We start from the raw sequence: 22,012 nt of genomic DNA, 5'->3' as shown, positions 1-22,012 counted from the left end.
GTGCTAAGGAGCCTTTCATCTCTCTCTATAGGAAAATCATTAGAGAGAGCTACTCCCTTCCCTACTCGCAAGAGCAAAGTCACTCAGAGGGCAGCAGGCAGAGAGGGGACATCTACCTCAAGGCAGTGCCTCAGGCCAGGGCACCAAGTAGATTCCTGGTGACGGTTCTGCCTTCCTCAGGCCCTCTGCTGCTGGTAAAGGAATTCCATCCTGCTGAGTCTAAGAACAGGGGTAGCAGACACCACCACAGTGCCTTAAACTTACTTAAATATTGGGCCCTTTGATTCTTCTTTTTCAAGAAATCCCTGATTTCCAACTGCCAGAGAGATAGCAGGGAGTTAGTTCAACAAGCAGTTACTGCTCCAGGTATTTCAGATGGACGGATTAAAGGTTTTTAAAGAAGGATTATTAAAACTAGTTTTTCCTGCTTCTCCACTGAAACTTTTTTTTAAGCTTTAAAACACATCTAGCAACTTGTGTGAAGAGCATTTCAGAGACTAATGTTCCTCCTTAAAACCAGCCACCTTAACACAGGGCTCAACAGCTTGAACTCTTAATTCCGTGGCCTCGCCTCAATGCCGGCTTTGCCACTTACTAGCTGAGTGCCTTTGCTGAGCCTGTTTCCCCACTGGTAAACATGTATAGAAACAGCGTCTCTTTCCCAGGGCTGTATGAGAAGCTAATGTATATAAACTGCTTGGTCCCCCTCGGCTCACAATAAGTATTCATCTCCACTTCCAGTGGGAAGATGCTGCTTCCCACCCCATTAGCTCCTGAAGTGGTTAATAAACTGATTGGGAAAATTACACATTTAATCTAAAGAATAAGATGACGTGGATTCAATGACAATTTCTTCTTTGACCAAAGAATACATTTATTCTTGAGATTCAAATCAGTTAACGTGGGTAAGTCTCAATAAAACTCAAGGGGGCCAGGATATCCCACAGACTGGGGGAGGAGAAGCCACTGGTCAAGTCGAGAAGCCCAGCTTTCCAGATCACAGGGTACCTACCACGTGCAGTCTTGGCTTCAGACTACTGCTCCAGCATCCTGCTGTGTCACACGATGCACCTCGACACACACCTCCCAACACACACACACACACACACTCCCACACACCAAGCGGAGGCAGGACTGTGGATTACCTGCACTCACTGTGAGTGTCCTTTCTTTACAGCCGTAATTATTTGATCAATGTGGACTTTTTTGATCATTGAATTCCCAGAGTCTAGCACAGCACCTGGCACATAGTAAGTTCTAAAATATCTGCTGGCTGAATGAAAGGGCAGGCCATAGCTTAAGATTTCCTCAGAGGCTGGTTTTGGCCTAACTCTGGCATCTGAATGAAGTTCAGTATGCTTATGGCCTGTGCTCAACTGGGGGACCCTCGGGAGGGTGGTAAAGAACAGAAACGGGAGACCTACCAGAGGCAGGGGAAACCCATGTACACCCAGGTACTGCCAACAGGTAAGGTAACGGATAAAGACAGTATGTGCTATTTGTTATCTTCTGGGTAAGGGGAAGAAATAAGAATATATATTTGTATTTGTTCATATTTACTGATACTTAAAAAAAATGCTTGAGAAGTATGTAAAAAAACTAAGAAGTGGTTATCTATGGGAGGAGAAGGGGACGGAGGTAGGAGCGAGATTTCTCAATGAATGTCTTTGTCTTTTTATATCATTTTGATTTTTGAAAATTGAACTATGTAAAAGCATCTAGTGAAAAAATAAAACTTTTGCACAGCTAGCTCACATACATTCACAAAGAACTGCTTTTTCAGGTCCCGCAGAAATGCGCCTTCTTCCACGATCCCTCCCCTCTTCCCTCCAAAGTGAAATTCTATACAGCTCTTACGGTCTTTGGTAGTCTTTTACCTAAATTTGTTGTCCATGTATATATAAGATATTTACAAGCTCCCTGAAAGCAAGAACCACATTTCATTGTATCTCTGTATGCCTCTACCCTACTCTAGGGCCTCTCATAACGTAGATTCAGAACAGATAAAATACTGCTTGAGTGGGGAGTTACTGCTTAAGGGGTGCAGAGTTTCTGTTTGGGGTAATGAAAAAGTTTTGGTGGCACAACATAAACGCTGCTGAATTGCAAACTTAAAAATGTTTAATTTTATGTTATATTCATATATATGTATACTCACGTTGCTGGTAGCTCAGGTCACTCCAATAAGAGAGCTTCAACTGGAAATAACAAATCTCCAATAAAAAAAAAAATCCTCTCCAGATGTTTTCCAGGAATATAGTAAGTGCTCAATAAACATGCTAAATAAACAGATAGCATATTAAGAACATCAACTTTGAGAAAAAGCTCTCATGTTGAAAACAAAGCATACTGTATATAAGTTAGACATGAACATAAACATATTTTTAAGGACTAGAGAGGTTCTTGCAAACTTTTTCTTTATTTAACTTTCAATAAAAATATAGTCTCCTAACTCAATAGAAAGATAGCAGTGATAATCACATAGGAGGAGCTCCACAAATGTCAGTCTTCGGTTTTCAAGTTCCATGTCACAACCACCTCAGTCTGATTCTCTCCGTCTCGATGGAATTCCAAAAACTGGTTTGGTTCACTTAATTATCTCACTGGGGCTGATCCTTTACTGCCATTCACCCAAATCCAGAACTCTTGAATTGTGGCTCACAATAACTCAATCATCTATACAAGTGTCTGGAAATTAGATATTTCCAGCCAGAGTCAAGGACATAAAACTTTTTTTAAAGGGATACAGTAAATCCCAGTATTCATTACCAAAAAGATCAAATGTAAAAAAGTGCAGTCTGTGCCTCTTTCAGAAACAGAAACTTTAAGGTTAAAAGAAAAAAAAAAAAGCCCTTCCCAAACTCATTACCAGACCAGACATATCAGCCACACAAGGAGCTAACAAGGCCTGCTGTTTCCATGACAGAGAACATGAGACGTTAAAACCACACCACTAAAAAAAAAAAAAAAAAAGAAAAAGAAAAGAAATTTTTTAAAAAATAAATAAAACCACACCACTGAATGAAAGAACTGGACCCCCCCCACCTTTGCAAAGGCCACTGGACAAGTCCCTTAAACACTGGATTTCAGCTCTTCATCATTCTGCCCTAGGGATCCCCTTTCTTTAAGCTCTTTATCATGGTCTGGGGAAATACTCTGACTTTCTATGGTAGTGATGGCATCTGAGTCCAACCTTCTTCTTTTCTTCAGTTGGTGCAAGTGGGACTTGGATTTCATGTGTGCTAAGGCAAAACAAACAAAAAAAAAATTAGGATTTTCTACAACTAATCCTGGAAGCATACAAAATTAACTATACAATCCTTTTCTTTAACAATAACAGGATCAACACATGCATTGGTACAGCTGCTTAGCATTTTTAAGAGAAGAATAAGTCATATGGCCAGCTAGCTAGCAAACTAGCTACCACATATCAGGTATACCTGCCGGCGGCTTTATATCACTAAATCCACACAACAATCTTGCGGGACAGTATTATTCAGCTCATTTTATACAGGAGGAGACTGATTTCAGAGATCTTCCATTGTGTCCAAGGTCACACAGCAGGTAAGCTCTTCGGATTACCTATAGCTCAAAAAGAGAGCCAATCTTCCAGAATAGGGCTCCAGACTCGATTTTCCCATATAGGGCTACCTGTTACAGATACATTTCAACCGACACAGCTCAAAAGTTACAAATCCAGGGCTTCCCTGGTGGCCCGGTGGTTAAGAATCCGCCTGCCAGTGCAGGGGACATGGGTTCGAGCCCTGGTCCAGGAAGATCCCACATGCCGCGGAGCAACTAAGCCCGTGCGCCACAACTGCTGAGCTTGCGCTCTAGAGCCCGCGAGCCACAACTACTGAGCCTCCACGCCACAACTACTGAAGCCCGTGCGCCTAGAGCCTGTACTCCACAACAAGAGAAGCAATGAGAAGCCTGCACACCGCAACGAAGAGTAGTCCCTGCTCACCACAACCAGAGAAAAGCCTGCACGCAGCAACAAAGACCCAATGCAGCCATAAATAAATAAATAAGTTACAAATCCAAATTCTTATCTGTATTGCAGGACAGATGGCTCAGGCCTACAGTACCCAGAGCCGCCCTTCCCTCTTCTTAACCAGCTCCCTCAGGTTGCCCCTCCTGATGTGACATCCCTATGCCTGGGTCAGATAAGCCATCTGAATGACTAACCCAGATACTGACATTCTCCAGCACACAATGCACCAGAGAGATCACAGCAAGTATTCTTTTCTGACGATCCCTTTCAGGGATCCACAGAAGCAAGTAAAGCTGAAAAGCTACTATTGGCTGATATCAATTTCTGACCTCTCACCCCAAAGACAGTTCTCAGCTTCCGACTAACTCACACAAGCTCCTTTTTACCATCCTGTTCTTTTTCAAGGAAATCTTATCTGGAAACACCTATAAAGATAGACAATGAGATTAAATTCTTTTATACTTACTTAAAACATCATTTTTAGGGATTTGGAAGCAAAAGTAGGTAAGGAAGAGGTTAGAAGTCAAGGAAAAGTTTACTTGAGGGAAAAAGTCAGCTTTGTCTCCAGCTAGAGCCTACGGCAAAAAGTGGCCTTCTGGACTGACTCTCCATGGCAGCAGGAGATGGGAGAGCAAGGACTTGACAGATGGCACTATAGAAGGGCTTACACAGCTATGCTCACAAAGGCTCACAAATGTTGCTTCTCTGTGGCAATCCCTGAAGGACATTCGACAAATCAAACCACTAAGTTTCCTTTAGAAAAAACAAGCAGACACTCTCTTTCTCTTCCCCTTTCATCATTATGAACCAACGATAATTGAGGCTTCTTCTGCTGCTTGGGCAATCACAGCCATCCCCAGTCTCTGACAATGCAGTTCATTTTGCCAGCGTTAACAGTTAATAGAACTAATCGTTCTATTGGTTGGTATGGGGGAAAAAAATCCACTTCTATGAGAATGCCATGCAAAGCAGTACTCTGAACAGGATTCCAGCCGCTGGGTAAAATACAAGCCCTACTTGTGCCTAAAAGGAGTGAGCCTTAAACAAGTTTCTAAATACAATGTAAATTCAAGGCATAGAGGCTAAGGCCCTTTTGAGCTTTGCTGGATTACTGTAGAAATCCGACAGGGGAGTGCAATGTGACTCTATGGCAAAGACAGATCCAGGCTCGGAAACCGGGAACTAGAACCTCAGTACAGGGCTGTTCCTGGGTTGGTCAGGAGCGCCTTATGAAGAAGACAGTACCCTTTGACCACCGTCTTTCTGCGTGTCTAACCATCTTGCTTTCACACAGTTTCCCGTAACACTTTTTTTTTTTTTCATTTTTTGCATTACGTGGGACTCTCACTGTTGTGGCCTCTCCCGTTGCGGAGCACAGGCTCCGGACGCGCAGGCTCAACGGCCACGGCTCATGGGCCCAGCCGCTCCGCAGCATGTGGGATCTTCCTGGACCGGGGCACGAACCCGTGTCCCCTGCATCGGCAGGCGGACTCTCAACCACTGCGCCACCAGGGAAGCCCCCCGTAACACTTTTAATCACAGTTTTTGCAACCAACACCATTTCAACGTATTACCTTAAAAGTTACTGGAGAGACACCACTTCTGAAGAATGTACCCAAGAGGAGTAACTGCACTTCCTGTTTCCTCCCAGCTGTTTCTGCTCATTTGGCCTCTTGGGTGAGTTGCCTGGCTTCCCTTACAATCCTACCTCACCCCCACTGAGGTCTAAACATGAGACCAAGAAACTACTCAGGCAGGATCATGAAAGTCAAAGGAGCTCTGGCAAGTTAACTGCAGACCTCTCAGTAAAATATCTACTCTAGCTGAAGCTAGAGGGCATATGATCTTCCTTTGAAATTGAGAATACAGAGATAACTCTCCCGTTTGAGAAGGCCTCTCCATGAAATTTGAACAAAGGCTGTTAGAGGAATCTGGCCTTTTTTTTTTTTTTTTTTTTACAAACAAGCAGACTCCAGCATTCAACCTACCAAAGACCTTAAATTTTTCATGAAGTCAGTGTGACCCACCCTGACAGATTTCTCTATCCTAGACTCTACCTGCCCATTCACGGTCCCCAATGATGATTCGATCACAGAGGTCACACATGTGATAACTTCTCTTGTTCTCAGTTTCACTGCTTGGCATCTTTACTGGAGTGGCTGCAGGCTTGTGGCCCTGAAAAAAAAAAAAGGCAGGGATGGGGGAGAAGCATTTGATTCAAAGAGATTTGGATATCATACTCTGATATTAAGAGGAGTGAGATTTTCCCAAGATTCCTTTTTCTCACCCCAGAGAGCAGGTGGGCTGTGAAGAGATTTTAACAACAACCTTTCTGAAAGTGAAAGTAGAAATGCAGCCTCCAGGGATCTAAAAGCAGCCTTCTGCTCTACTCCATGGAAAAGAATGCTCAGTTCCCAGAATAGCAACAAAAGTGTCAGCAAAGGAAAGCTTTGTGAAAACCAGACAATAGACAGTACCATGATTAATAATCACCTGGATGAAACTTCGCACAATTTCAAGAGCAGGTTCAAGAACAGATTCCTCCCACTTCGAGACATCAGATACTTCTAAGCCATATACTGGGGGAACACTGGGACCAGGTCCTAATGATGACAAAGAAAAGTTGTGAGAGGTCAGCCTCCAAGACCCAATCTATTCTGCTCCTAGGACTCCAAAATCCTCAAGGGAAACATATGGGGTCAAAGAAATAAACATTCTGACCATGCCATTCAATCTAACCAGAAACATGAACCAAACAGCTACACACAATCCAAGAAAGACCCAGAAGGTTGACTGGTCTGCAGCCAATAAGTCTAGCTGTATAATCCAGAGTCTCAGGTGTAGGATCTTCCAGATCAGTCAGGAAAACAATATAGAGTAACAGCTCTAGTGACCACTGTATGGGCTACAATATAAAGGTAGCACGTGACAGGAGGCAATTAGCAGCTTGAAGTGAGTGCCTGTTCTAAGGTCTGTATCATCTTACAGTGATGTCACTCTGTGGCAAGAGAGTTCACAGCTTTCTTTAGTCTCGGGTTTGTATACATCCCTTCAGCAGTCTAGCATTCACGAAACTCATTAATACCATACTGACAATCATGGGCTGGCAACAGCAGAGTATCAACCAGTGAGCTGCTGAATCTGAAAATTAGAAAAAAGCCTTGGAATTGAACTCGTTGAGCCCTGTTTCTGAGAAACAGATCTAGAGGAGTATTCAAGAAATACCCTCTGGTAGGGCTTCCTTGGTGGCGCAGTGCTTAGGAGTCCGCCTGCCAACGCAGGGGACGTGGGTTTGAGCCCTGGTTGGGGAGGACCCCACGTGCCATGGGGCAGCTAGGCCCGTGCGCCGCAACTGCTGAGCCTGCTCTCTGGGGCCTGCGCGCCACAACTACTGAGGCCAGCACGCCTAGAGGCCGTGCTTCGAGACGGGAGAAGCCGCCGCAATGAGAAGCCCATATACCGCATCGAAGACCGCGACTGGAGAGAGCCCACGCGCAGCAACGAGGACCCAATGCAGCCAAAAATAAATAAATTTATTTAAAAGAAAAAGAAAAAAAAAGAAAGACCCTCCGGTAAATACTTCTGAAGGGAGATAAGACTGGAGGTAGCCGAAAGTACACCTATAAGCATTTCATCCATCTGAGCCAACTATGTTTAGTCTCTGCTGGTAGTTTCCCCAGTCTGTGGATACATTAAATTGCCTTCCACATCTAGGTTAAGTCAGTTGCCTAAAGGCAAAGAGCACTGCCCCATGGACAAAAACATCAAAGTCCTCAGAATGCCAACGGCTGGCAGGTGCTGGCCTTTTGATAGTGCCAACCACAAATAAGATTCCTCATAAACTGGACTGGGCTGCACCTGCCACCACACGGAAAGGTGAGACTGGGAGGGTGCAGGCAGCATCCACAGCACACCTGGCCTTGGCTAAGCTCTGCACCTGTTTCCAGGCCACTCTATATTTTCCTTTCCCCTCTAAGTCCTTTGTTGGGCTTCTGTGCCCTGTCTAAGTACCTTTCAACAAGTTCTCGGCTCCCAGCTGCTATTTCTGGCTTGGGTCCAAGGCCAAGCTGGGGTGGGGAAGTCCCTCTGGCTTCTTGCCAGAACCTTATCCCAGCAGACCAGCCCTTGGCCAATCACACACGGCTCCTGATTTACAGGGCAGCTGTGCCTTTCACTCTAGCATCAGGACTGCGCCGGCATACACATGAATGAGGAACGGGCATATGATGCACTGTGCCATCAAGCCCTCATGACTCAGAGATGGGGGAGTTATTGTGACTTTACCACAGGAAGAAGCTCCAAATCATTACCCCAAAAAACCCATCTTTTGTTACAGACTAACTGTTAGCCCTGCGGAGAGGAGAAGCTGCATTAGAAATTTGTAGTAGGGAACTTTGTTTCAGCTGACACAAAGACTTCTATCTAAAAGGACATGCAGAGAAAGCAAGGTAAGTAGAAGAAAGTGTAAAAAGCCCCTTGGTGCGAGAACTACACTGGAGAACTCTAGCAGAGAGTGAGAACTGAGAGAGAGATCCAAGGGTCAGCAACATGGCCCAAGGTGTTTCTATTCAGAGGCACTGAGGAGGAGGGGGAGACCTCAGCTGTACGTATCTGTAACTGAAAGCAGAAATCCAATGGCAAAAGGTAAACAGGGATGATTCAAAGCATATTAAAAAAGGGCCCAAAAGATAAAACTAGGGTTTCACTTAATGCTTAATCTCCTTTAAATTAATCTCCTTTTAGCTCGTAACCACACAATTTCTTACCCGAGGCCCAATACTAATGCTGTCCAGCTAAAGTTATAACTAAAGGAAATAAGAAGCATGGTGTAAAGCTGAGTGTGGACTTCAGAGTCTGGCCTGCATTCAGTACTCTACTGTGTATTAGCTAGGGGATTTTTGGCAAGTTATTTAACTTCTCTAAGCCTCTATTTACTTATCTGCAAAAAGAAAAGAATACCACCCACCTTGAAGGCTCAGTAACATATGTATGGCACCAAATTTAGTGCTAAGGATGCAGTACAGGGTCCAATGAATGAGAATTTCGTCCCCTTTTCCCTAAAAGTGCTGTTCAACTGAAGTTAAGAGTTGCAGCAGCCTGAAGCACTACATATCTGAACCCAGAAGCGATGCTGGGAGAATTGGTAAAAGTTTTGTCTTTTTATACTACTTATCTGGCCCCCAAACCATTTTAATTAGGGAAGCCTCCCTACGGAAATCTGACTGTTCTTCAGGTACAAAATCTGAAGCTAAAATCAACCCTGAGCACCAACTCCGCTCAGAAGGTATTGCTATTTTGTTCTTCCCTGTCTGCAGCCAGCACTCATGTGTTCAAGGCATAAGGCAGATTCTTCTTTGGGAAGAACTGTTTTCTGAGGCATCCCAGGAAAATACCCCTGGACAATCACTGATGCAAAACCCCCCAGGTCAGGTCCCAAATCTTAGAACAGATCCAGAAACTAAAGTTCACTTTCTGGGTGAGCTGAGAACACATATGTTCCACTGAAAGCAGACCCAAGGCATAAGGAAAAACAAGGACACTTACTGCTCAAAAAACGGTTTTTAATCCATCGGTTTTGCTTCCGGGAATATCTCTTAGTCACTTGTTTCAGAGCCTCAATACCTGAAAAAAAAAGGTAGACATAAGAACCTCTATCTTACCACTTCTCACTCTGCTGGAAGGAAGGCCCATCCAGCCCAGCATTAGACAAAACTAGCCACGTCAGCACACTGGTGGATGCTTGGTAGGTGAAAATCTCAATTCTGAGCTGAAGGCCATTTGGGTCTCTTTTAGCCTCAGCTCCTTCTCAGGCCATAGCAGCAGGACAGTCTGTCACCCAAGGATGTCCAAGGCTAGGTTAGATGGAGAATTCACACCTTTCTTTAGGAGCTGGTTTCTAGTCTCTGGTGTGCATTTTCCCTCAGTGATCAGGTACTCGTGAAATTCCTTGAAGCCAATTGATTGGAAGATACCATGTTGATAGTCCTGGCTGGGAACAGGAGAGCATCAGCAGATGAGCCATTGAATCTGAAAGCTAGCAGGGCCTTGGAGATGATCTAGCTGAGCCATTTCATCTCATAGATGAGGAAATTGAGATCCTTAGCAGTTACTACCTCTCTGAAATCCTTCCTCCACCTTCCCCCACCAGCTCCCAGGTTACTTCCCTTGAAAATTAACTTCTGGCAATGTCTGAGATTAGAAAATTGCAACTGTAGCAAGTACACCAAACCTCCTTCCAATGATGAAGGGTAGCAAACAAGTAGATCCAAAGCCAGTATTATATGTTTACGGTCTTTTGACCGTAAGCAAGGGATGGAGAGTAGGTGAAAGTAATAGCCAAATTCTCACCTGTTTTCCACAACTTTCTTCTCATTATAGCGTTTGTGAAAATCTCTTAGTTCATCCAAGAGCCCAGCGGCGAGCATGTTATCCACCCTCTTATCCAAGCGCTCATCTAGAACTTGAATCAAATTAACCCATCAACCAGCAAGCCTGCCGAAGATGTGTACTATACATGATGAATGCATAGGCTGCCACAAAGAAGAGAATTTGTTCAAATGGAAGAAAAGGTTCAGAGTCCAAAGAGTATACAATAATTCATAATTATATTTAGTCACACTTAAAAGTCTGCAATTTCAATAAAAACAGCCAGAATGAGGCATGTCTTCTCCTTATGTAAAGAGCACACAATTACAGCTACTAGGAAGAACAAATATTTTATTCTTGTCTGGAGTGTATATCCATTGTTTATTTTAGAGGCAGCTGAGAGCCCCGTTTTACTCTTACTTTTTTCCATTATATTTGTTACTCTAACTTTACACTATTTCATATTTAAGAACTCTCAGATGACACCTTAAATAGGAATGAGAAACTTTAAACCAAAGCCATCCTAAGTATATCTTGAACTACTGAGCCAGACAAAGGAGCAAAGAGTGAGAGGTGATAATCATTCCAATGTGGTGGTCAAACACAGCTTTATTATGAATCAGATACCACTGTTTGATGCTGCACTGTAACACATGTTTTTATTTACAAAATGTTCATTATTAAAACATTACCTTTTTCTATAACCTGTAAGTTTGAGATAATATAATTTGAGATTAATTTAACAAATTTCCACCATTTCAATTATGTTCTTCTACATCTCTGCTATTGCTACTTCTTGGTTTACAATGATAATAACCTTTTTTTCTATCTTCCTAAAAAGTTTGCATTAATTGAGGACTCACCATGTGCCAGGCACATTCTGAGCACTTTGCATGTATTATTAATTCATCTAATCCTCAACGAAGCTATGAGATATGTATTATTATTATCATCCCCATTTTATAGAAGAGAAAATTGGGACACAGAAAGGTAAACCAACTTGCCTTAAAACTCACATAGCCAGAGACAATGGAGCAGGAATTTGAATCCAGACAGCCTGGCTCAGAGACATGTTCTTAATCACTAAACTATACCACCTGTTCCCATATCAATCTCATTTTTCTAGACCTAGCTCGTAAGTTACCTTTACAAATTGGTCCCCGACTCCCCCCAGAAAATGCTCATCATCCCTTCTCTGTGGCCCCACAGCACCTTCTAGCCCAGCGTTTATCACAACATAGTATCTACCTCATTATTTGTTGCCCCACTAGACCGGAAGCTCCTTAAGGGCAGGTAGTCTCACATTCATCTCTGAAATCCAAGTACTATGTAGAACACTTGGCACTTCATTGAATGCTTGCTGTTACGTTTGTTGGATAAAGAAGTTACTATTATCACAGGGCATTAGCAAAAACCCAAAAAGAAATACTATCAGTTAGCTAGCTCACCATCATTCCCACTTCTCAGGCCTACTGATTCCAAAATAATCAGTGATCCAGGCTTTAGCCAATCCAGAGTCGGACCTCCTTCCACAGGAGCCTTCCTTCTCTTTCTCCTTTGGATTTTCTCTGGATGGCAGTCTCTTTCCCATCCCATCTTATCTCATCCTCATCTTATACTAATCTTATACTCATCTCATGTTATACTAATGCCAGGGCTACCTTTACGTGCTTTCCAGAAAGATACCTAGGGAAATGGCACTGTGTCTTACTAAGTCAATGAATAATGATCATGATAATAAAATGAATAGCTAACACTTGTTTAGTGCTTATTATGAGCCACTCATAGTTCTAAAGCATTTTTTTCGAAACAACTTTTTATTGAAGTATAGTTGATTTACTCTAAAGATTTTATATACAGTAACGTATTACTATAAGCTCTGTCTCGGATCAACTCTAGGACACCAAAGGACTTTTACCTGTCTGTTCAGCATGAAGCCAGAGGATGCATGGGTTAGGGAACTTCAGAGGGCCTCCAAGGGGACCACCACCTTCCTCTGCATGTTGACGATGAAGAAATTCACTATGAGAGATTCCTGTTTCTTCAAACACTTGCAAGCTCCTAAGTCATTTGAAAGGGGAGGGTGGGCACACCCATAACAACCATTAGGAAATATCAATTCTCAAGTGAAACAGGGGAGAGGCTATTTATTATAGAATACCTCACTGTCATTTTCACTGCATAAGCCCCTGAACACATGAAGGTCTGGGGTTACTGCAATCCTATAGCTACTCAGAAAAGGGTTCTAAAGAAAACTTTAGGTAAAGAAAGAAATAAAACTATTCTAAACATACATAAAATTTTCTGAAATCAGTTAAACAGGTTCAGAAACAACAGGTTTCTACTACACAAAGAGAACAGGACGTATTCACTTTCAGGTAAGCAGTATAAGCTTGTCTGGGACACTTTGCTATAAGCCAACAAGTCTAGTCTCGCTAGAATGCCTTTCCCACAGTACAAAAGTATGCTGTATATCCAGCTCATCAACTTTCTTTTTAAATATGTCTAAAATTAAGAAAAATGCTTCTGACTAATTCAGTACTCTACTAGCACAAAGATGACTGAAGAAAGAACTACACACTTATTCTTAAGCCACTATCCACTCTGTCAGCATCTATTATGTTATGCAGCACTAGTAATTTAACTCTCAAATCTATACTCTACCACTCTGGGTGATTGCAACTTATCAGCTTGAAAGTGATCTTTCCCTTCCTGATCCAATTCTACTTCCTGAAACCCTAACACAAGAGTAGAGACCCTTCATCTTTCCCTATCACTGGTCACTCAGAGAGGACCTAAGAGGGAAAAATGTAATAGATATCTTACTTATCTGGAGGCTAGAATACAGCCTCAAACTAAAAGAAAGATGAAAGAAGTCCTCCAATCTTCTTTTAGAGACTCTAGAGCTCTTGCTTAGAACCTACTGTTCTTACGAAAACACATTCTCAACTCATTACTAGTTTAGAAGTCGCAAAATAAGGAGAAATGATAAGAACTGATTAATAAAAGGAGCAGATAGTAACAACCAAGCTCTAGACTCATACCATAAAATGATACAAAAATGAATGTTCATCAGAGTGTCTCTGAGTTTTCCAAAAAGTTTTGGGAAGATTTCTATTTAAATGTTTAAAAATAAAATGTTTGGATACTGGAAAGCATAAACTTCATTTGTCTACAATATGCAATATCAACAGGGTGATATTGCCCTCAAGGGAGCAAAAAAACCTTAGATATTACAATGATGTGTGGCCCTCTCCCAAAATCTTATTCTTCAGTACTAAAATTTCATGGAGGGGAGGGAGGGAAGCACAATTAGGAAAAAAATTTCTAAAAAGGCTTCAGGGGCAGGGGGGATAATAGAAAAGGATTAAGAAACTGATCTAGAACACTCACTTGAGTAGAATACTTCATAACCCCTGTCAATACCAAATGTTGCTATAAATATCTAATGTGTATAACCATCCATATAGTAGGTCCTCTACTCTGCCAGATAAGGTATCACTTTTGGCACTACAGAAAAGTACACCTAAGTGGTGATCACTTTGTAATGTACAGAAATATCAAATCACTATTTTGTGCACTAGGAATCAACATAGTGTTCTAGATCAATTATACTGCAAAACAAACAAACTCACAGGAAAAGAAATCAGATGTGTGGTTACTAGAGGCTGGGGGTGGGGGAAGGGGGAACTGGATGAAGGCAGTCAAAAGGCACAAACTTCCAGTTACAAGATAAATAAGTACTAGGTATGTAACACTGCTGTATACTATACATGAAAGTTAAGAGTGAGGCCTGAGAGTTCTCTTAACAAGAAAAAATCTTTTTCTTTTATTTTGTGTCTATGTAAGTACACTAAACTTATTGTGGTAATAATTTAATGATATACATAAGGAAAATCATTATGCTGTACACCTTAAACTTACACAGTGCTGTATGTCAATTATATCTCAATAAAACTGGAAGGAAACAAATAGATAAAATGACTGATAAAATGAAGATGCTGTCAGAAGTGAACAGAATACGGGGCCAATGAAGATGCATATTTATGGAGGAAAAAATAAACCATCTAATCTTAGGAAGGAAGAGAGGGAGGGAGGGAAGGAAGGGAGGGAGGGAAGGGAGGGAGGGAGGGAAGGAGGGAGGAAGGAAGGATGGAAGAAAGAAAAGTATACCTCACACACAAGGCTGCAATTTCAAAGCAACCTAACAAAACACGGTTAATGAACTAATAAGGTCATCTCTCTCTTCCCTTCAAGAAAGTCTCCATGTGTAAAGGTGAACTGATCTATAAGACAGTTTATAAAACCTGCCTCCCACTGGGCAAGCTGCTGGGGCAGAACTCAGCATTGCACAATCAATTATGAAACCTGAATCACAACGTCAGCTGACCTCATGCCAGAAAAAATGTATATGAAAACTGTTATAAAAGCAAAGATCAAATAGAAAATGAAGCAAGATCACATAGGCCCTAGGGAAAAACTGTATTGTATTATGCACTTTAAATGTAACAACAACAAAGTAGGGTGCAACTATTTATTGAGGGAGTTGGACTGAGGCAATAACTCTGGCCCTCCTTAACCTCCTAACCTGCTGAGCTAAAACACATCAATCTCCACTAACTGCTATTACCAAACCTGTCTCACCCAGGCACACTTAACAACTGACTGCCCCCTAACTCTAAAGGGGCTTGGCGTCAGTTGGCTCCCAGCTTTCTTACCTGGCCACTTTGCGCTTGTCATGTGGGTGCAGCTTGGCAGCCATTTCTGGATCCACCTGGCTTAGGCGTTTGTGGAGTGCATGGCCATCCTCCTTTTCAAGCTCAACTTTCTGGTCAATCACTTTCTCAGTGCCCATCTCCCAGGGCTATTAAATGAAGGTTTAGTAGTAAATTTAATTCAAAAATTCAACAAACACTGAAACATTGTATGTTCCAGGCACTTTACTAAGTGTTTAGGAACACAGAATAGAGATGCATCAGAAGATCTTGCCATATAGTGAGAGAAAGACAGATCATAAACAGAAAATTCCAATACACCATGGTAGTGCTGTGAGGCCACAGCAAACAAAGAGGAAAGAGCACTAGCTGTCTAGGAAAGTATTCAGGGAGTACAAGCTACCCAGGCTAACACATCTATATTAACACATCCAGGAGGAGTCTAGTCTTCTCAACAAGTGTAACCAAAGAGTGGACCAGAATTTCCAGCCCATTATAGTTTGCAAAGTCCCACCCTAAGCAATAGCATCTCTGTAAGAATGGTTAGTGAAGGATATCTCCCTGACATATAGACTGTTTCAGCCAGGAAATGCTGAATCAGACTAATGTACTGTTAACTTACATGGAGATGCTAATTAATCCACAGAGGAGCATTTTTCCCACACACAGCCCCTGTCCTTAGGCCAGCCTGGAGAAGCACACTTCACATATGGAGGTGGCATTTGCTTCAGAATATTAAGTAGGAAAGTTAGTACAGTTGCTGAGTATAAGAAATACACTAAAGTCAACTTTCCTCCCATTAAAATTAGCTGGCAAGAAAGAAGAACCCATTTCCTCATTGAATTACGAGTGAACTAAACATACCTTAGCATTGACAAGAACTTTCCAGAGCAGAGACTCAATATAATAATTGGTTCCTCCCACGACAATAGGAATTTTATCTCGGGCAAATATATCTTCAATGTGAATGTTAAGAAAGACATCACAATATTAATATCAAGAAGAAAATCTGACTCATAGTAAGAAACCACATTCGTCATATTTTTGATACTAGTCTTCACTGTTTCTCATGAGTTCTCAGAATCATTTCCTATCAGTTCTGGAGGGACTTGCATAAACCAGAGGCAGATGCATGATGGTAATTCCTTCCAATTCGAGAACTTTCTAGGCCTTGCTGCTAAAACTCAAAGCTTGCTTAGTATTCAAAATTAGCTTAACAAGCACAAGCCTAAGGACTCTCACAGAATTAAGTGTCAACTGCTCAGAAAGCCACCAAGATGATGTCTACTGTGTGACTTTGCCTTCTAAGGCAAATTACAAGCTGGTTTCTCTAAGCCGTAGTTCTTAGACTCAGTCTTCACAATTTTGTGGTAGTAGCGCACATTTCAGCCACTTGAAACTCTACCAGATGAACAGGGAAGCACAGGCTGTGAAGACAAACAGATTTCAATTACCAGCTCCAACACTCAGCAAGTCATTCAACCTGTCTGAGCTTCAGTTTTCTCACCTGTAAAATCCTCATGAGTTCTTATGAGCATTACACGTGACAGTGCAAATAAAATCCCTAAGACAATGCCTGAAATTTTTTTTTCAACTGAGTAAGCACTCAATTTACTTTAGTCATTATTGTTTTTACACCACTGCTACTTGGAATTTTTCTCTTTAGAATCTCTGTTGAACAGATAATTATCTGCTTTAAGAAGAGCTTTCCTTCTGAGAATAACTGATAAAGAGACTTTCAACCCAGATAAAGACTCATTTACACACTTCTTCCCCTTGCCAGCCAGTCTGTGGGCATAGAGATAAATGACTTCTTTTCTACCAGAACCCCTCTATAAGAGGTTGGGGTAGGGTGGGGAGAAAGATGTTACTAATCAAGGAGCATAAGGAAGAAACGTGTCTATTCGTTTTTTAAAAAGAGAAACAAATTCTATATCCCCCCCATAAATTAAGTATAAGAAACATACAATTACACAGTAATTGTAATAAAACTTCAAATATATAATCTGACTAACAAAGGGAAAGGAAGCAAGGAAAATAAAAGGGGAAGGGGAAATGGTGAGATACCAGAAGGGAGAGATGGAAAAGAGGGAGGGAGATGGGATAGGAGTTATTCGGTGGTAAAAGGTTTAACATGTTTGCCCAAGCCATGAAACAACTGTGATCCTAAGCAAAAACCTTTCTCTCTGGGCCTCAGTATCTACTACCCTCACCTGTCAAATTAAGAAGGTTGATCGAATACTTAAGGTACTTTCAGTTCTGACACTCTGATTCTAGGTTCTTACTTAAATTCACAAATCTCCAATCCTCTAAGTGATCTGATTAAGTCATCTCCTGTTGTTGTTGCCCTTTAACTCTTTTAATTAGCTCTCCACTTTCCATCAGTTCTTTCTGAACAACTGAACTGTCTTACAGCAACAATGTTCATTTGGTGATATGTTTTAATGTGCAAAGGGCTTTCATATACATTACTTCATCTGATATAAGTGCCTTATAAAACAGGTAGAGCAAGAATGATTATCTGCATTTTAATCTCTGCCCACTTGATAGGCAAAAAAATATTATCTCATTATTTTGATTTGCATGGCCTCAGTTAACGGCAATGGTAAACTCTTTTTCATGTGTATCACCATTTATATTTCTTCCTTTGTGAATTACGACTCATGGTCTATAAGTATTTTTTGAGTTCTTCATATAGTAAGTATACTAATGTTAGACATTTTTCCCCTGGTTTATAGTCTCTTTTTGTTGTTGTTTTCAAATTTTTTTTATTTTTTGGCCTTATCTAGTCTGTTTTTTTATTTTGTTTCTAGTGAGCTGGGTTTTTATTTTTAATTATAAAATATTCAGTACATACAAAAGAACATATGCAGCATATGTAAATAATAAAGCCTAAAAATAAAACTAATACTCATGAACCCAATGTAAGAAAGTGAATATTATCAATGCTTTTGAAGCTTCCTATGTAGTAATTCCCATCACAACCCCTTACTGCCCCTCTCTGAGGGAACCACTGTCTTGAACTGTTTTCTGTATTGTTTGTTTTTCATCATTCCCTTGCTTTTCTTTACATTATTACTGATGTATATAAAACCCTAAACAACATATTGGTTAACTCTGCTTGCTTTTTAACTTTTATAATAAATGGTATGACCATCTATGTATCCTTCTATAATCTCCCGCATTTTATGTTGTTTCTGAGATTCTTCCACATTGACTGACGCATGTAACTGCAACTTATTCATTTTCACTGCTGAAAAAGTACTTATATGAACAAAGCACATTTTATACATTCTTCTGTAAGTAAGAATTTGGGTATCTATATGTTTTTGCTGTTAAGAGCAATAATGTTGTTAAAATTAGATCTACCACCCGTCTTCTGGTATACTTGTGGCAAGGCTTCTCTAGGGTAGATACCTAGGAATTGAAATGGTTGAAATACTTTCTTGCCAGTATGAATACTTAATTCTAACATATCCAAATCTAGCTATTTTCCTCAAAAAACAAAAAAACTATTATGGGCATAGATGGTAGTGATACATGAGTGGCTGCACAACAATGTGAATATATTTAAGACTACTGAACTGTACACTTATAAATGGTTAAGATGGTAAGTTTTATGCATAAATTTTAACACAATAAAAAGGAAAAATTGAATTTAAAAATCCTTAAAAAAAAAACAACTATATCTACAAAGTCCTTCCCTACTCTAAAATCACATAACTACTCAATTATATGTTATCCCATTTGTTTCAAAGTTTCGTTTAAAAACAATACATGTTTACTTAACTCTGAAATCCATCTGGAATTTATGTCCATATAATAAGGACCTGATTTTTTTTTCCCAAAAATAATTAACTGTCCCAGGAATAATTATTAACTACTACATTCTTTCCCCACTGTTTTGAAACGCCACCTTGATCATAAGCTAAATATATACATCCATTTGAATTTGTATCTGACTTTTCTAATCTGTGCCATAAATTTGTCTAGTATTATGTAAGTTCCATGCTATTATAATTATTATGAATTTCAATATGTTTTAATATGTAGCAGTCCAGATATTAAAGGCAGTCTGGACATTAAAATATAAGGGCAGCCCCCCCTTATGTTATTCTTTTTCCAAAATGTCCTGGTGCTACCCAGAACTATTTTTCCTAATCCCTTTGGAATTCTAACTATAATTCCATTATATTTATAAATTAATTTCTTATCCCCATTTAAAGGGTGGGAAAGTGAAGCTCAGTGGGGTAAATGCTTTACCCAATTAAATTTTTGTGGTCAGATGAGGCAGTTCTAAAACTAGGACATGGATTTTCTGGCTCCTAAATCAGTGTTCTCTCCACTAAAACAGCACCTCTCAAATTTTAATATGCATGTGAACCACCTGTGACTCTAGTTAAGTGCAGATTCTGATTCGGTAGGTCTAGAATGAGGCCCAAAGTCAGCACTTCCACAAGCTCCCAAGTGATGCTGATGCTGCAGTCTGAGGACAAGACTCAGAGTAGCAAGAACACTGTATCTTTTCAATCCGAATAGTTCTCATGGGGATGCTACTATTGATCTTGGGTACCTCGGCTTAGGAGAAATTGTCACTAGAAAGAAAACTTTCTTGGCTTGGGCTGCCTTGTAGCCACCAAGCCTAGTTGCTGTCTTTCCTAAGGATATCAGAGCAGTTGCTTTGTTCCTGAAGTCCACCACTGTGTAATTTGTCACAAGAGGATCCACAAAGCTGATCATGTGGTGCTGGCACATTCTCTGCTCTTGGGCAGAAACCTTGTTGGTGATGATGTCTAGGCCTTCATAAACCTAGGGGAAAGAAAATTAGCATGAGAAAGTCATCTGTCTCCATAAGATGCACACTTGATGGGGGCAGAAATGGTGATCTATTCCTCCCTGCAGTCAAACACTTGACTGACCCAAAGCACCAGAGGAAACGTGTTCTAACCAGAGCACAGCCAGATCCACATGATCCAAGACAAAGGAAACAGAAGAAAACAGAACATTGGCTTTCTTATCAAATAGTGGCTATTAACTCAGACTGAAAGATAAAAAGTATATGTAAATCGGTGCCCAAATAAGAACTAACTCTGCAAGATTAACTGGAGGTTCTTTGGCCTGAACTTCAAGCATTTAGAAGTGGGCAGGTTGTTACTACTTATCACAAGTCTCCAGAAAGGTAACATTTTGCATTGCTCATAGTTCTACTTCAAATGCTTAGATATTTTTTGGATTTAAATGCTCTGAAAGGTTTTTAGAATTTGTAAAAGATTGGCTCCATTTGTGGAGAAGTGGCCTATCTACAAAGATATATATAAAACACACACATATACACTTTGAAGTCAGAACCCCTAATACTGCTGAACTGTAGTAGAAACAGTATGCCAAATTACTGCTTCAGGAGGTCAGCAAATACAGTCTAAATACTCAAAGGCAATATCCTGTCTGTAAGCTCCTGATCTGCCATTCAACTAAAAAGTTCAAGTGTACTTTTTCTAAATGCAAGGTCTCAGATGGAGAACAGATCTGAAAATACTAGTTTGAAAATAGGGATGAATGCTTTGAGATTAAATGTTCTCTCTGTAATCACTGATTCTACAGGGAGCACTGAATGAACAAATAATACGTTCCATAGAGCCCACAAAGATGTTAAGCACATTTTTAATCTCACATTTCCCTTTACTTATATGGGTGTCAAATAAGTACAGTACAGTATAATGGTTAGGAGGAAGGACCCTGGTGCCAGGCTGCCTCAGATCAATTCCTAGCTCTACCACTTACTAGTTATTTGTACTTGGAGTAGTCAGTTACTAACCTCTGAGTGCCTTAATACCTCATCAGTTAATTGAGGATAATAATATTTATCTCATATGGTTGTTGTGTAAATTAAGTGAGTTAATACATGTAAAGAACTTAGTTTTCGCCTGGCACATGGTAAATACTATATAAGGGTCACTATATTATTACCCATATTACTACCATCAATATTATCACAACAACACAAGAAGAATGGGAAATAATTTTAGTGTCACTATCACTCTGAAGCCTCTGTGCTCCTAGCTACTGAGGTTATTTACTCAACAAGGATGTAAGGTATCTTCAAGCAAAAAGAAAATTGTTAATTAGTAAGACAGCACACAAGAATCTAAAAAAAGAGTGGATATATGTATATGTATAACTGATTCAGTTTGCTGTACACCTGAAACACAACATTGTAAATCTATACTGCAATAAAAATTTTTAAAAACGAAACAAAAAAACCCTTATAGTACAACTTTCTTTGAAATAAATAAAACAACAAAACAGGCCCTCTTAAAAAAAAGCACAAAAGAAAACAACACACAGAAAATATATAAATAGAGCCATAGAGAAAGAACTAGCTTTGCCTTTAACTAACTCATTTATCTGTGCCTGACAAGAGAATTGCATTCTTACACCTGAATACTGATGGAATCTTAAATCATAGGGTGTTCTTTTCCCTGTATCTTGAAAAAGACTTCCTTCAAACATTAGACCACAGTATACAGTAGGGTATACTGTATACTGTGGTCTTCTGTGCAAATTAAGAAAACTAAAGGAGGGAAAAGGAATTAATAATTGTGTGTGCCTCTCCTTTTCCCACAGGCTTCAGTTGGCTCTACTGAAGCTTAGATTCCAAATGACCCAATGTTAAAGAATCAAGCAACAACTTGATTTTGCCAAAAGAGGACTTCTGATCTCTGTAAATAGATTCTCATTTTTAACACTGAGATTAACGTTAAGAAAATGTATAGTTGCAAATGTATAATTACCAGCCCCCACCTCCAAAAAGCCAAAATGTAAACATCTCTACCAGCACATCCTATCAGATATGTAGATAAATGTGAAGATATATTTTCATCCTGTGTCTGCCTTTAGGTGTATTTTCTACAGCCCCTTAAAATGGCCAGTTTTAACA

General features: G+C 40.4%; 1 protein-coding gene across 2 annotated transcripts in view; it reads right to left on the bottom strand.

Annotated features, from left to right (window-relative positions):
• Positions 1-2,400: 2,400 nt before the first annotated feature.
• Positions 2,401-22,012, bottom strand: part of TRIT1 (tRNA isopentenyltransferase 1) — a 42,874-nt gene continuing 23,262 nt past the window's right edge. Inside the window, exons 2-11 of one of the 2 annotated variants that reach the window (XM_059044085.2) lie at positions 19,744-19,884; positions 15,940-16,038; positions 15,079-15,224; positions 12,279-12,421; positions 10,343-10,454; positions 9,871-9,983; positions 9,539-9,616; positions 6,488-6,597; positions 6,052-6,169; positions 2,401-3,242 (exon numbers count right to left, since the gene is read on the bottom strand). In XM_059044085.2, the coding sequence (XP_058900068.1) occupies positions 3,073-3,242; positions 6,052-6,169; positions 6,488-6,597; positions 9,539-9,616; positions 9,871-9,983; positions 10,343-10,454; positions 12,279-12,421; positions 15,079-15,224; positions 15,940-16,038; positions 19,744-19,884 (1,230 nt within the window). In that variant the 3' untranslated portion in view covers positions 2,401-3,072. The remainder of the gene's footprint in view (positions 3,243-6,051; positions 6,170-6,487; positions 6,598-9,538; positions 9,617-9,870; positions 9,984-10,342; positions 10,455-12,278; positions 12,422-15,078; positions 15,225-15,939; positions 16,039-19,743; positions 19,885-22,012) is intronic. The other variant, XR_010836022.1, reaches the window with a different exon arrangement.

Source organism: Kogia breviceps, chromosome 1, assembly GCF_026419965.1.
Source record: "Kogia breviceps isolate mKogBre1 chromosome 1, mKogBre1 haplotype 1, whole genome shotgun sequence".
Classification (NCBI taxonomy): domain Eukaryota; kingdom Metazoa; phylum Chordata; class Mammalia; order Artiodactyla; family Physeteridae; genus Kogia; species Kogia breviceps.
Note: the sequence above shows the minus strand (reverse complement) of the source record. Positions and strands in the feature narration are given on the sequence as shown.